The sequence below is a fragment of the Scleropages formosus genome, chromosome 18 (genome assembly GCF_900964775.1).
Source record: "Scleropages formosus chromosome 18, fSclFor1.1, whole genome shotgun sequence".
In the NCBI taxonomy this organism is placed as follows: domain Eukaryota; kingdom Metazoa; phylum Chordata; class Actinopteri; order Osteoglossiformes; family Osteoglossidae; genus Scleropages; species Scleropages formosus.
Window position 1 is genome coordinate 12986671 of NC_041823.1, and position 15436 is coordinate 13002106.

At 44.3% G+C, this 15436-nt stretch overlaps 1 protein-coding gene across 1 annotated transcript in view; it reads left to right on the forward strand.

Moving 5' to 3' along the window:
- The first annotated feature begins 6653 nt into the window (after nt 1–6653).
- Nucleotides 6654–15436, forward strand: part of ube2e2 (ubiquitin-conjugating enzyme E2E 2) — a 34176-nt gene continuing 25393 nt past the window's right edge. Inside the window, exons 1-3 of the mRNA XM_018740748.2 lie at nt 6654–6868; nt 8623–8805; nt 10297–10347. Of these exons, the coding sequence (XP_018596264.1) occupies nt 8630–8805; nt 10297–10347 (227 nt within the window). The 5' untranslated portion in view covers nt 6654–6868; nt 8623–8629. The remainder of the gene's footprint in view (nt 6869–8622; nt 8806–10296; nt 10348–15436) is intronic.

Consider the following 15436-nt stretch of genomic DNA (forward strand, 5'->3'; position numbering starts at 1 on the left):
GCATTTCCTGCTGACCAATATTGCACACAGAAATAAACAGGTCAGCTTCAGTTTTGTTAATCCAGAATCAGGTTAGGAATCGTCCGTTCCCTTTAAAGTGTAAATGATCTTACATACAATGAAGTGTGACAAACTCTGAGAGTGCAATGCTGCCCATCGATATACAAGTGGGTTCAGATCTCGTTCATGGCTTTTCTAGAGTTCACTTTTTCCCCAGATCCTGTTCTTTCCTCCCACAGCACAGTCCAAAGACATGATGTTAAGGGGAAATGATTACACTGTGTATGTCGTTCATGGCGAATAAAGGTGTCAAGAGCCAGCATCCCATCCAGGCTTTTTTCAAGTCTAATGCCAAATGTTTCCAAGGATTGACAATTGAGCTCCTCGAACCTTACTAGACTAGGAGAGATAGCAGAAAACTGAAAAAGTATCATATATACTACCAGTAATATTATCTCATAATATTTCATTCTTAGTCTAGCTGGTAGTTGAAGGGAACCGCTGGTTTTAGACAGATACTGTTTCAAAATGAGTAGTGTGTCATGTTTTCCTCTCCGAATTCAGACGCCGGACCCAAGTCCGGGCTCAGGATGATTTAATTAAGGGAAATCCAGAACACGTTGTCCAAAAAACAGGCAGGGGTCACTGAGACGTGAACGTAGACAAAAGGAGAATCCAAAAGACATAATCCAGAAAGACACGCAGTAGGTCGAGAAGATACCGGGAAGACTGGAAGGCATGGGAGAAGGGTTCGGGAGCAAGAGCAAGGAGATTGGGAAACAGGGGTGAGAAGGAGAGCAGATGCACCACACAGGCGACTGGCAAGGCTGAACTAAGGCTCCGCGTCCTGCTGCTCTCTGAGCTCCCTTTTATGCAGGCGTCTCGTGATCCGCCGCAGGTGTGGAAGTGGAGGGCGTGACATAGTGGATAATTTTGGTTTCTCTTACATCTTCCGTAGAGTGTAGAGACAATTTACTAAGTTTTCATCATGATCCCAGGAATGAGAGGAAATCGGGTGGAAAGAATGCAAATGTTAACAGAAGGCAGAACACAACACACATCACACACTGTATGAACCTCTTGTCCCATTCAGGGTCACGGGGAGCCGGAGCCTAATCCGGCAAACACAGGGCGTGAGGCTGGAGGGGGAGGGGGGACACCCAGGACAGGACACCAGGCCATCGCAAGGCACCCCAAGCAGGACTCAAACCCCAGACCCACCAGAAAGCAGGACCCAGTCCAACCCACTGCACCATCACACCCCATGAACGCAACACTGTGGTTTTGAAGAAATAATTATGATTAGGGCCTATAGCAAACAGATTCTTCAATTCAACAAAGGCATGTGACTTCAAAATCTCCAGTTAGAATTACGTCACTAGGCTGCAGAACTTAGCAAGTAACAGCGTACAGTACTATTGATGTGATTGACAGTATTATTACCTTTTCTTTGTGTGTGATTGTTTTACAGATGTTCCAAAACAAGACACAGAACACATGAGGCAGTGCTGGTGCTTCACTGCTCCTAGGCATGGGTTCAGAAGCAAGTTTAAATCTGGCTGCCTGTGTGCAGTTTGCATGTTCTCTCCATGTTTAGATGGTTTTTTCCAGGTGTTTTGGTTTCCTTCCACAGTCCAAAAACACGTTTCAAGAGAACTGCTGACTGTAAATTGTCCGTAGTGTGTGAATGTGTGAGCGGATGAGTGTGTGTAATTGCCCTGTGGCAGACTATACCCGGCCAACAATATAACCTACATCCTATGCTTCCAGTACAGGCACTGGGGCAAAATGAACCTGAATTAGCGAAGTACTAACTGATGACGGCTGAATTATGTGTAGTCTCTTCTCCTCTTTTCTTTAGTCATCATTGATTTAAAATATATTGTTAAAATAACCCTGTCCGGGGTGCGTCCCCTCCGCCTCCAGCCTTGCGCCCTGTGTTGCCGGGTTAGGCTCCGGTTCGCTGCGACCCCAATTGGGACAAGCGGTTTCAGATAATGTGTGTGTGTGTGTGTGTGTGTGTGTGTGATATTTATTTAACGGTCTATGAAACATTCACACCGACAGCATCTTCACAGCACTCACTAAGTGCACAGTAGTGCTGAGGCACAGCCTGAGCTGCTGCTTCATCACAGATGAGGAAGGCCAGGAGGACAGTACATTTCTGCACAAGGGCACGTGGGAAGTGAGAGAGCGCCACCTTGTGTGGACAGTTAGAACCATGTGGTAGGAAGCCACACACACCACTTCTGACACCACATCGCAAGGGGGGGAATTAAAAATCCTGGAGCTCCATTAAAAAGTAGCGCACGCTCCAGAAGATGCCACGGGAGATTGCATCAGTGGTGTCAACATAAAAACCTGATTATGCTTATGAGTCATATAACACATACATTACAAACCCTGCAGGGTCATAGCATAACTTATATTTACAGCATGCTTTGCTTAAAAATCATTGCCCTTAAGGTTGTTTATTCTAGCTGTATTCATCAACCTTAACTGTGCTCACAGATAGATAGATAGATAGATAGATAGATAGATAGATAGATAGATAGATAGATAGATAGTGTATTCACCATGTATATACTTGTGTATGTACATACACACACACAAGTTTAGCATAAGGACAACATTGTTTCGCTGTACTGTATTGAATCAGTAATTAATCAGACAGTCTATGGCAATGACAGTGCCTGAGGAAATGGGTGAAGGGAGATCTCAAATTTTTGAGAATATCTTTGAAAGCTACACCTGTTGAACATTGAAAGAAACCACATTTATTGCAGTGCTTTTCTTTTACCAAGGCTCCGCTCAAGCAGCCCACACTGCGCAATGCACATTCATCAGCCACACGGTACGTATGAAGATGAGCAATCAGAATCTCGAGAGTCGATAAAGCTATTTATCTTTTTCGTGAATTGCACATAGCTTGCGTGAAAGGACAGCAAAAGAACAACTCAGTTTTACTCAGAGACAAACATAATAAGCTTGTGAATAGCCCCTTGATAAATTCCGCGGTTTTCTTGTTTCTGTGTAAGAATGATAAAATATGCGCATGGGTCCCATGTGGTTCAGCCAGGACAAATGCCCATCTTGAAAACAGGCTAACAGGGGAAACCTTGCGAGTGGAGGGGGGGCGGTCAATGATCTTCCAGTTCTTGGGCACACTGCTGTCTTTGAAGGATGACGTGCAGCACGCTGCTTGGCCAAATTGGTCTGTTTGTTGGTTGCAGCACCCGCTGGGCTAAACTGTACCAGAAGTTGGCATGAAGATGCACCAGAGGAATACACACATACTGCCTTTGAAGCATCCACAAATGCAAGGCATTGAGACTATGCAATACACAAAAAAAAGAGATAACTAAATTAGGGCAAAAAAAAGCTGAGAAAATACTGAATGCGTATGAATCCAGAGAGCAGATACTGATTTATTAGAAGAACTTAGGTAAGTATGAAAAAGAGGGAAATCATACAGAGTAAAAGATTTACACTTTTACTGGGTTTTATAGCCTTGTCAGGCCATAAATACTTTTACTTACCAGTTTTACCTTTTGGCAATTTCAAATATGGCCATGATAAATTTAATCAGAAATTCCTTATGAAATCATTCACACTGTACATTTATCTATTTGGGCATTAACTTGACATTTTAGACAGGAACTGTGGCCATGAGCACCACTCGCAGTTTTGACACAATATGACAAAAAATATCAGTAATGATTCTTACTCACTCCAGGGGGTGAGATTGCTTTGACAAGGGAGCTCTGTGTGCACAGCCGATCTGTGTTTGAAAATTGTACGGAACAGTTTCTTTTCACAACTTTCCAACATCACAGGCATGAAGTGAACAAACCAGCCATTTTTCTCTGTTATTCTCTGAATGTGGGGTGTCGTTTCTCTAATTGCTAAATCTAGATTCAATATTCCAGAGTAAAAATTGCACAGAATCAAGCACCGGTAATTAAAATGTGCAGAGTAGTCAATGAGCTGAATATGAGCAACTTCATTTTGTTTCAGCAGCATTTTTACAAAATTGCAGTTATTATGACTATGCCAAACTGCAACACAGATGTGCCCTCTTTACAGTTAAATCTGTAGGTGGCACAGTGGCGCAGCGGGTAGCGCTGTTGCTTCACAGCACCCAGGTTGCGCTATTGGACATAGCTGTGATCCCCACTCCGTCTGTGTGAACTTTCAGCCCAAAGATATGTGTTTCAGGTGAATGGGTGACTAAACTGCCCATAGAGTGTGAGTGTAACAGTGCTGATATACAGATGGGTAAGTGATTGTAAGAAACTTACTGTGGTGTACCTAGAACTGCAATTCATCAAAGATAAAGGCATCAGCTAAGTACTACAAAGGAACCACTGAACAGAGCTTTGGAGAAAAGCTCTGCTAAATTAATAAAAGAGAATCTTGCTTATTTTTAAGATAAACGTAAACTCTATAGTCTCACAACTTTAGAGTGTAACATATTCATTGTCCAAACGAAACAAAATTTTGCTGTGCAATTGCTGCAAAATCAGTGTAATATTACTAAAGATCATTTTTATTATTTAAAATTCATGTAAATTTTCTTCTATTTGACATAACCAAGGATAGTTATCCAGATGAGACAGTGCAAAAATCCTAACAGCAATCAGAACATGTATGTTTTTTTTGCCCATTTTGCTCACTCTGAATGGGCCGTACACCTGCACTCCAAAATCACACCTGTAAGGTGTACTGTCCATGGGCCTGTGCTCCACACGGCAAACAGTATTGACGCTATAAGGAAGATCAACATTGAATGTACTGTATTTATTATAAGCAGCTGTAAGCCTTTATGGTCTGGTTATCTTAGTACTGATTCTCAGTTCTGTGTGCTTATTTCCAAATATATCAGTGATGAGGCATGTAAAAAAGAATATGTTTATGATGCTATGGATACATACTGTGCATGTAGAGGGAACTACAATCTTTCAGTTTGATTTTGTCAGTCTGAATATTGTGAAAGCAAAGACTCTCCAATATATTTTGTTGTATTCATAAATGAATCAAAGTTCTCTGAATACTACAATACAATTTCACGATAGTAATTAAATACCTAAATGTTTAATTTTAAAAATTAGATCAGCTTGATCCGCTTACATTAAATAGACTACATCAGCCATAACAGCTTCTCGAAACCTGGCAAGTGTAATTTGTTAATATTATTTCTCTCCTGCTGATCATCGTGCGCCACAGAGGGGGTGGACGTCTGTTCAGTATTTACATCACAAAGCTCTGCTCGTGCTCCGCGGCACTGACCCCAGGCCTTCCAAAGGTGAGATGGAGGAAGTGAGGGGGGCCCCCTTGTCCCTCTAGTCCCCCTACCCATCTGCCCCCGGCCCCCTAACCATTAGCACATAGCCATGGGTCACCGCCAGCTCCCTCCATCCTAAGAACCATTGTTATGCTGATCTGATGGCCATACGGGGCAATCTGAAGCCGTTAGAGATCCTGCTAGGAATTTATGAGGTTTTAAACACTGAGGACAAGCATACACTGCCTTCAGAGGACAGTATCACTGAAAGCAGACAATTTCGAAGCATACTTTTATACTTTGACTAATTGGGTACACGTGAACGTTTTCAGAGTAAATGCATCGATGGGTACACTGGAATCACTGCCTGGGATGTCAGGCAATTCAGTGAAATTAACAATCACGAAGGGGGATCGTGTCCTGACCATTGATGAATTCCTGTTTTATGTGTCAGCCTGAGTGTTAACACTTTCAGAATATCATGGCACTCGGTATGGCACATCGTCTGAAGTGTTTCTGCAGACATATTAAGAGAAATCTGGTTGTCTGACTGTTTAATTGTTGGCTGGCAACGATGTTATCATAGCATATTAGGAGATGTTAATATCTGGTCCGGTCCTCCCGTTTTTCTTTTTCCTTCCAGCTTTACAATGTGATGTTTGCACATATAAGCCACGATCATGATGCAATACTGTACATATGAAGTATGTATGCCTGTCCAATAAAGACAATACAGCTGGAAAATAAAAATTCTTGTAAGAATACTGGTTTATTGTGTAAAAAGTGTAACAAACAAAGCAGGTAACTGCATAATTTATTGAAACTAAGATGAATAATAATTGCAGTGTACAGGCCTAAATTTTCAGAGATTCTAAAACATATGCTTATTTTCGAGTGCGGGAGGGCCGGTAAAAATACAGATGTTATTTTAGTAAATAGTAAACATGTTTTAGAATAAATAACACGAATGTAAAACAGCACCGAGCTCTGACACTCGGGGAAGCCTTCGCAGTGTGTGGCTGCTGATGATGAGCGTCCCGACCCGGGTCTCCGAGGATCGCGGCGTTCGGACGCACGCGCGCACACGCACACACACACACAAGACACATACACTGACTGACTGCGCGTTCACGAATCACGTCCGAATATTGGACGTCTTGAAACTTTGGTCTCGGCCCAACCAGGCCCTTATAATAATTCCCACAATACATCACCGTCTACCTTCACCACCCGATGGCTTAACCAACGCCAACATTTCAACCGCCCGGAACGTCTAATCAGACCCCCACCGACACGAAACCCACCCCCCCCGCCAGCCATCTAGCCGCGGCGCGAGGGAGAGGGGGGTGTTCGCGAGGCGCGCGCGCGGGGACGCGCAGCACGCAGCGGGCTCGGGAGCGCGCGCGGAGGCGGTCCGGTCGCCTCAGGTTCTCTCTCCCATCCTCCGTTTTCGGTTGCTAGCTTAGCTTAGCTCCAGAAGGAGAGCGAGCGAACGGGGCGGACCAGCAGCGACGGACACGTACTTTACGCCGCCGGAGGTTCAATAACGCCGATTTGTGCGCGACTCGACAGGCGCTTGACGAGGTGGGTTCTGCGGCGGCCCTCCGGGAGTGCGCCGCCGAAGTGGACGCGAAGTGGGCAAACGCTCCCAGAAAGTGGTCGTTTTCGCCGAGGAGGGGGGATGTGCTCCGCGTCTTTGTGCCGAGGCAGTTATTCGTGGTCACTCGCCCACGTTGGCCACACATTTCCCGGTTCTGCGGGCGGCTCGCCGCGTGTGTCCGTCGTGTCGGCCGCCGAGCGCTCCTTTCTGCCCCCACACTTCTCCTTCCTGACGTGAGGGGCGATGGTGGAGGCGAATGTGAGCTCCGTCGTCCGTGCCCGGTCCTTTCGGGACGAGCGTCTCCAGGCCTCCGAAAATAGCCGTCGCTTAAGGACTGACGGGCGGGTTAGCGAGGAGCGCACAGGCTGTGTCGGCACATGATGATGATACGGGGCCGCCGCTGCCCTCGCAGCCCAGCCGTCCAGCGCCCCGCTCGGCAGTGAGTGTGACAGCTCCGCTCCGCTCCGCTCGGCTCGGCTCGGCTCGGCGGCGGGAGAACGCCGAACGGACTCCGCACGCGGAGGAGGAGAAGGAAGGAGGTCGCGCGGGCTCCTCTCCCGCAGTGCTAATACTAATATATATATATAGCGCATCGCCGATGCGAGGTCGAGCTGTAGTGTAGACGGACAGCGAGATTTTACATTGTTTTAACCCCATACTCCAGCTGTGTGTGTGTGTCTGGGAGAGAGAGAGATGTACGCTGTTCTGCTGGATTCTACGGTATTTAACTGCAGGCGAAACCAACCGTGTGAAAAATGTGCCTTGTGCTTTATAATCTTCTCTGTTAGGTTGACTCGCTGTGACTGTTAACTACAACTAATCGCGTGGAATCATGTGGCACCGTTGGGTTTTACTGTGCTGCTTACCTATGATTTACTGTGGTTTCTTAACTGCAGGCATCCTGTCTGCAGAGATTCTTTCTCGTGCGTGAACAGACAGTAAACTCAACTGACCAGTAATTGTAAAACCCAGAAGGCGGGAGAGCTCTTAAACATTACTAATAATCATGTACCGTAAGCCAGGCTGTGTGGAGATCATGGTATCTTCAATCAAGTATCGTTTTTCAAAATTTGCTGATCGGAAAGTGATCATTAAACTGGCTCTCGATTCTCTCTCTCTCTCTGGCTCTCGATTATGTGTTGAAAATACACGGCGGATGGTTTGGCTTCCAGGTTCATGGAGTTACATTGCAGACCACCGGTCACCACTGCTGGGTTGGAATCCTTTTAGAATCTCCTTTATGTTTGAGGAGTAACAATAAGTCAGTGTATTACCTTATGGATATATTAAGGGTTTTGTTTTCGCATATGTTTAAATGACTTAAAATTTTCTTTTGAGCATATTGTTCAGTGCAGAAAGAATAAGTCTGGCCGTCGTCCTGCTGGCATCACACACGCAAGAGCCCAACTTATGATGATGGCTGGTTTGGGATTTTAGAAGCAAAGAACCAGGAACATCTAGTTATTCAGTTTATCTGAATCATCTGTTTTTGTTATTCTTTTTGGCTACAAGCAGTAAGAGGTCTCGGTATTTTCTGTGTGCTCTTGAAGAGTTCGCTGTTATGCACAAATAGTTCTGAAACCTCGACAAGAAGTCCACGCTGGACATTTAGTAACCCGTAAACAGCAATGGGATGGAATTCGAAGGCCAGAATGAGCAGTGTGAGAGAGGACTGTGTGATCAAACCGATGGTGGGGTAATTTGTGACTTCGGGTTTTGTGTGGCCACGCGATCGCAGGGCCAGGATGTCCAGTGAAGTGCAGAGGCCGGACGACAGCCCCAGCACGAGCGGGGGCAGTTCCGACATTGAGCAGCGCGAGTCGGCTCCGCCAGAGCAGGAACGAGACCAGACGCAGCCCAAGAAGAAGGAAACGAAGATTTCCAGCAAGACCGCAGCCAAGCTCTCCACCAGCTCCAAGAGGTGAGTCACCTCTGACCGCTCACGCATGTCCACGAGCTTTCTGTGAGTGATGGCTGGTGGGAGAGAACAGTGGAGAAGTTAACATCACCAGCACAGGATGTGTCAAGTATCGACACGGAGCCTGTGAAGCGCTGTGTGGTGCGGCCTGAGCGCGATCGTCAAAACTCGTGTAGGAAATCCAAGATCTCACGTTGGTGGAGTGAGAGAAAACCTTCGACAATAGTGTAGGTAAAACAGCCAGGAAGGCAGCACGGTAAAACGCAGTCAGGCCATGTCGCCTTTATTTTCCATGTTTTCCATGCTGTTCGCGCTCTTGCAGCAGCCTGCCCTTGCCAGTGGAGATGTTCCTTCTCTGGAGAAATACCGCAAAGATAACATCATACGCCTCGCAGAGCCACGTGGGGCTGCCGTTGCAGCCTCTGCAAAAGACACCCCTTTCCTGTGTATGCAACGCCACGATCCCCCCCTCATGCATAATAAATTTAATATTGAGACGAGTGAAGTGGAGATCCGGCTGGCCCGATAGTAGATATCAGAGTGCTCTCCTGTTTGATCTCCACTAAGCATTTCACGCGTCCCTGTCATAGTGTCTCGCTTGAGCGAGTGAATAAAACAGCTTTTTGGCGGGGAACGAATCGGTGCCGTCAGTTTCATTGTAATGCAGAGGTAAGATTAGGTTCTGTTTTGGGAGATTTGATGTTAGATTTCCTCCTGGAAATTTGTTTCTGTTGTCTGTCTGTCTCTGCTTTTATGTGTCATCTACTTAAGTAAATAACTGTTCAGTGAATCAGTTATAATGACAGTACCACATAAAAAATGCATGGTTATATATAAAATAATTGTTTAATGGGGTTTATTTGTAGCAAATGGTGCAAACCTGTTGTGATATTTTTGTGTTTGTGGTTACCTTTTTTAACCGAGGAAGTTCTTCGATGTTTGATCGCCATAGTAAATAAGCACCATTATTCCACTGAATTTAAAGCTTTTTCTTTGGTTCCCGTGTTCTTCCGCTGGAAAAGTTAACACCTGACATTTGAGCTGCATGATAATTTGAATTCATTGTAGCAGATCTGGTCACCTGTGTGGAACAACTAATGAGCACCCCTGTTAAATATTGTAACCTTGTGGCAAATTACACATCTGTATACCTTTGTATTTTCTTCCTATTCTGTTTGTCTATTTTTGACACCCAATTCTGTTGTTAAAAGCAAATATTTGACTTCAGTTCATTTAAAGATTTACATTGTTAAACCTGTTGCCACAAACAAAAACTGGTGGTGCGCTGTCAGTATACAGAATTTTTTTTTCATCTTGTGCCACATAGTCATCTGACGTGTCTCTGTAAATGAAAGGTGTGCAGGTAATTATTAAATGCTTTTTGGCCAGTAGTTGAAAGAATTGAATTCTCATGGCATATTAATACATATGCCTGAATTTCAGACCATTGGGCAATTTTTGCAATGCTAACACAGTCCAACTTTTGTTTTCCAGAATTCAAAAGGAACTTGCCGAAATCACACTAGACCCACCGCCAAACTGCAGGTAAAAGCTGCCACGTGTTCCTCATTTTGAGCTGGTGGTCCTTTTTAACAGCGGGAGTCTTTCAGTGGTCATTTCTCCCTCCGGAACAAGCAGGCCTTCCTGTTTTATGTGGTTCAGCGTTGGTGCGAGTTGGTGCTTGTAACATGAATAGAAGCCCCCCCACCCCACCCCCTTTTCAGTGCGGAAGGAGCAGATTGGAGTGAATCAGTGATGCTTGTGGGTACCGAAGCCTTGGTTCATTAGGCGGAGTGGCACCGCCATGGTTTCTGCTGAGGAAGAGTGTGTGGCGTGTGTGTTAGTGAGCTCAGTAAGCCGCATCGTGTGTTACTGCGGCGCAGCTGTGCAGCTCTTGAAAGCGGGGGAATTTTGCGGCAGGGAGGCCACTCGCACAGTCTCTGCTATTACTGTGCTTGATTTATTCTTTTATCAGTCAAGCATTGGTTTCATGAAGCGTATTTGCACTTTAGTAGATTGGGGAAAAATGTGTGTAAGAGACGAGACAGTGCAGTACACTGGTGCACCAATGTGCCGGATATGAATATTTGTAAGATTTCCACTCTCTGAGCATTTATCTCTGTTAGACAGCGCTTCATTTTAGACTTGGGCCATTTTTAAAAATGAAAGTGTACAGCTCCAGTGTCCTTTCCAGGGGAAGTGCGCAGAAGCGCTGGGTAACCATTGGTGCGTTTTATCCCCACAGGTTTATTTTTCTTTAAATTCCCAGGGCTGGGAGTTTTTTGTTTTCCTTGGTTGCTAAGCGGCATATTTTAGTATATTTCATTACTCACTGCCTTCCTTATTCATTTCATTACTGTGCATTAATTATTTGTGCTGTCTCACTTTTTTATGCAGTAAGAAATATAAAAAAAAATGTATAGTTAATGATTGTTTATTTCAGTGTATGGCTGGTTTTGGTTAGATGCAGGCCAAAACCCCATCCTAGACTGTCGTTACCTGATTGTTTAATACAAGGCAAAATGATTTATATAAGGTTGTAACACAACAATCACTACAGTTTTTGCTTTGGACAGAGGCACCAGTTAAGTAAAGAATAGCAACATGGTATTATATGTGTGCAATGATTTGGATTTCCAACTGAGCAGCACTGTGGTCGTTTTCACCAGGAGAGTTTACCCTGCCAGTCAGTTTCTGCTCAGATACATACAATATTACAGTACAAAAAGTATTACAGTAAAAAAGAAACTACAAAACACGGGAAATTCCCTACTGCTCAAAACAGATTGCTGTGTGGTGTTGATAAACCCCTTCGCACAGCCATGGGGCAGAAATCGGTCCTTTTTGATATACTGTTTTTAATGTTCTCCTATTCTTCGGGAGGGGTGCAGAAAGGGCACTACTGCTAGAGCTGTGATTTGTACTTCTGTTGGTCCAATTACGGTTACAGTGTGTGCTGCATCCATGACGTTGTAAGATGTGAAATTTATATCTCGTTGAGTTATGCACATCCTACCCTGTTTGTTAGTGATGCATTACCTTGTGTGTTCTGTTCTAGTATTTAGATTAAGCACTGTGGTGTGGCAGAGCAGTATTCTAAGAGGCAAAAAATATCCATTGCAGCCCCCTTCAGGTATGGTCGTGGACATTGCAGTGTTTCCATGGGAGTGATCCATATGTGCCTTTGGCACCATCAATTGTGTTGAATGACGCAATCCATGAATAACTGGGTTTTTCGCGAAGGTCCCCGTGAATGACACTGTGCAGCACTTGCTTGGTGAGAGGTTTGTTTGTTTGTGAATCAAAACTTTGTTCCGGCGCCTGACAGTAAGAGCGTGGCCGTGTTCACCAGCTTTCTCTTTGGAGGCATTCATTCAAGATCACAAATGGATGGCGATGGCTATCTGTACTCTTCTTTCTGTTGCTTGCTCCTAGATATTTCTTTGTACTGTTCACTTACAGTGAGCCAGTTTAATGGAAAATAATTCTCAGGAATTAGTTCAAGTGATTTTATTGTGAATAAATTGCATGCAGCTTAATTGCATGTTTCAATAATACAGTTTTTGTTTTTTCTCCTCTCTGGCTTCTTCTCCCATGATTCTTCATGGTGTAGATGTGTAATAGGACACAGTTAAAGGGCTTCCTCTCCAGCATTTCCCACTGGAGTTTTCCTGTGCCTTGTTTCTATTAATTTGCCTTGTTCTCTGCTCTATGTTTTCTGACCATCGTTATTAATTGATTTCTGCTAATTGTTCACAGCTGATCATTTCTTGGAGCGATGTGCTACTGCTGTGGGTGTCAGTAGCTACAATGCTAAGATGGAAGCAGCAGATTGTGAGCAGCAGGAAAATGAATGTGAACAGAGGTTTGAAGATGGTTGAAGATGTGGTGGAGAGCTTTAATGTGGTTGTGGGCTGCGATGGATGCCCAAAATAAGTTTGAGTAGACCTGCTATAAAATATAAGCTCTATTGACAGGGTTCTGTTATGGTGAGTGGAGTACATGGGTTGCAGTTTAGGGCCAGGTTCCAGAGAGCCAAGCGCTCAAAACAGCACTTTACAAATTAAGCGAACAAGTAGAAAAATCAAGCTCTGTAAGTCTGAACCTGTAGCACCTTGTGTCAATCTCACCTTTCCTGCGAATAGAAGTGTATCATCTTGCACAACATGCCACCGTTCCCTTTTAGATCCTTGAACGAATCCTGCCTGCAGAATGGAAAAGTACGGCACAGACTAATCTGCCCATTTCTCACATGTCAGACTGGGCTCGGCTATTCAGCCCAAGGTTAAGCAAGCTGAAAGGGTTCCCTGATGCACAAAGCTACCGATCGAATCGGATCTGTTTGGCTAAGCTAACGTCAAAATCACAACCGTCCTTGCACTATCCATTTACTTGAATAGTCACGTCAGGGCTTTTGCAATGCAGTTTTTAAAAAAATATCCATAGGTTTCTTGAGGAATACCTTAATAGTACTAACCATTTCAGCAAGAGCTTAAGTTGAGCAGAGGGATCATTTTCTTCTCTTCTGCCTTTGAGGGTACCTGTAATATCCCCCATGCTTGATGGATGAGGAATGATGACAGTATGAACAGCAGGTAGTGTAGTAGTCACAGACCTTGCCTTGCAGTCGAAGGACCTGGGTTTGCACCCCTGTTCTAACTGTACGTCCTGGATCAAGGTACTTAACTTAAACTGCTTTAGTAAAAGATACCCAGCTGTGTGAGTGGATAAATCACTTTCAGCAGCTCAGTGTACAAGCCTGTCATTGTAAGTCACTTTGGAGAAAAGTGTCAGCTAAATGAATGCTAATAATAGTAAACATGTCGGATCCCGCATGTGTAATTTAACAGATCTTTTTGCACTTGTCACTTTAATGCAAATTTTTGAGATCAGTACAGCTGAGTCAGTAATAGGACAGTGACCTGAGTTAGCATCAGTACTCCTGCCCTGTAGAAATCACTGCTGCAGGACATCTTCCCTTGCAGTGTCCATGCGTGCCCTGTCTCTTCAGCGGGAAGCCCTTGGATGACCTAAATGTGGAGTCATGTGATTATTACGAAAATTAAGCTGCTCGGGTCACAATTATGTTTTTGTGATGGTCTTTTTCAATTCTGCAAAAAATTAGTGATGCTGTAAGTTTCTGGATAAGCCGGAAAAGCTTGGAATCTCTTCCTTTGTTTGTTTTCCTCCCGTGCACGAAATTAAATTTCCACCCATCAGGTTACAACGGTCTGAAAGTGGTTTGTCATTCCCATCACTGTTTCAAAATGTGTGTGGTTTTCTGTGGGGAAATAATCACACACAAGTGTTTTTGTTATTGGGTTAGCGCACGTCGTCGTGCTTGTTGGTTTTCTGAACTAGGCTTGGTGTGAAGGCCGGAGTGCGTCGGCACCCGGGGCTGAATACGAGCACAAAGCTGTGCGTGTGTCGCAAGGGAAAGGCCATTTCTTATTGAGTGGTTTGTCACAGACAGGCACTGCTGCTGTTTCCAGCTAAAGGGGCGTTGGGTCTGCATTCAGGGAGAAGACAGCTGCCCGTCAGGGGTCCCCCCCACTCCATGTGTTAACATTAATTGGAGAATTGTTGTGGCTAAACATTGCGACCCATGGACACGATGAAGCAGCTCAAGCACCGTAGGAGCTGAAGGCTATGAAAAGTCGGCCGTGAATTTGAGCTGGGTCCTCCAGGACTGAAGCAATGGGAAGGTTACGCCCTTTGACTCAGAGCATGGTTTGTTTCCCTCTCGTCTAAGGTTGTCTTGAATGTTATGTCACAACATTTGTAAGACAGTAGGTATGTTCCTCTCTCATATGGAATCACAGAGGACAAAATGAAATGATGGTTGCGCAGGTGCTCCATAGTGTTTCTTGATGTGATTTCAAACATTGCAGGTGTACAGTTGAATTTACATTTTACTCATTTAGCGGAGGCTCTTCTCTGAAGTGCGTGAAAGATGTCATCAGCACAAACTGTCGGTAAGGAATATTAAATGTAGTGTTTTCCACAAAGGGCATCCTAGGGGTTTCAGTACACTTCTGTAAGAGGAATGGTCGTGGTGTTTATTGCTTTATGAAATTTCATCACTGTAAATGCCCACAGGAGGTTGTGTTTGCCGCTTTGTACTCCAGCAGTCTTCGGGAGAGTGTTGCAAACAGGATTTTATTTTTTTTTTTTCTTTTCACAGAGCTTATGTTACAGTAAGTACAATAATAGCTTTGTATGGAATCTGGTGCCTGAAAAGCCTTTATATACTTTTAAATATTGGGAGATTTTGGTATAGTCGAGTTTCTCCAGTGTGTTTGTTATCCTTTCAACAAACGGTGCATTAAGTGTTCAGACTGTAGCCTCAAGGAGAAGCTCAGAAAGCTGTTGAGGATACCCAGGCTCTCAGTGACGTCCCTTCAGCATGACATTAGCATGATTCAATTAGGGATTACCACAGCTTTGACATAATGCCATATAAGCTCTTCTAAAGGTTAAAAATATTTTTAAAAATTTATTTATTAGGCACAGCGGTAGCACTGTGATACACTTTTCTTTAGCTAACTGTAACAGATATTAAATATTTGACGCTTCAATTCATATGCAGATCTATGTGGCTATCATGTAGAGTAGTGGTTAGAGCCATCACCTT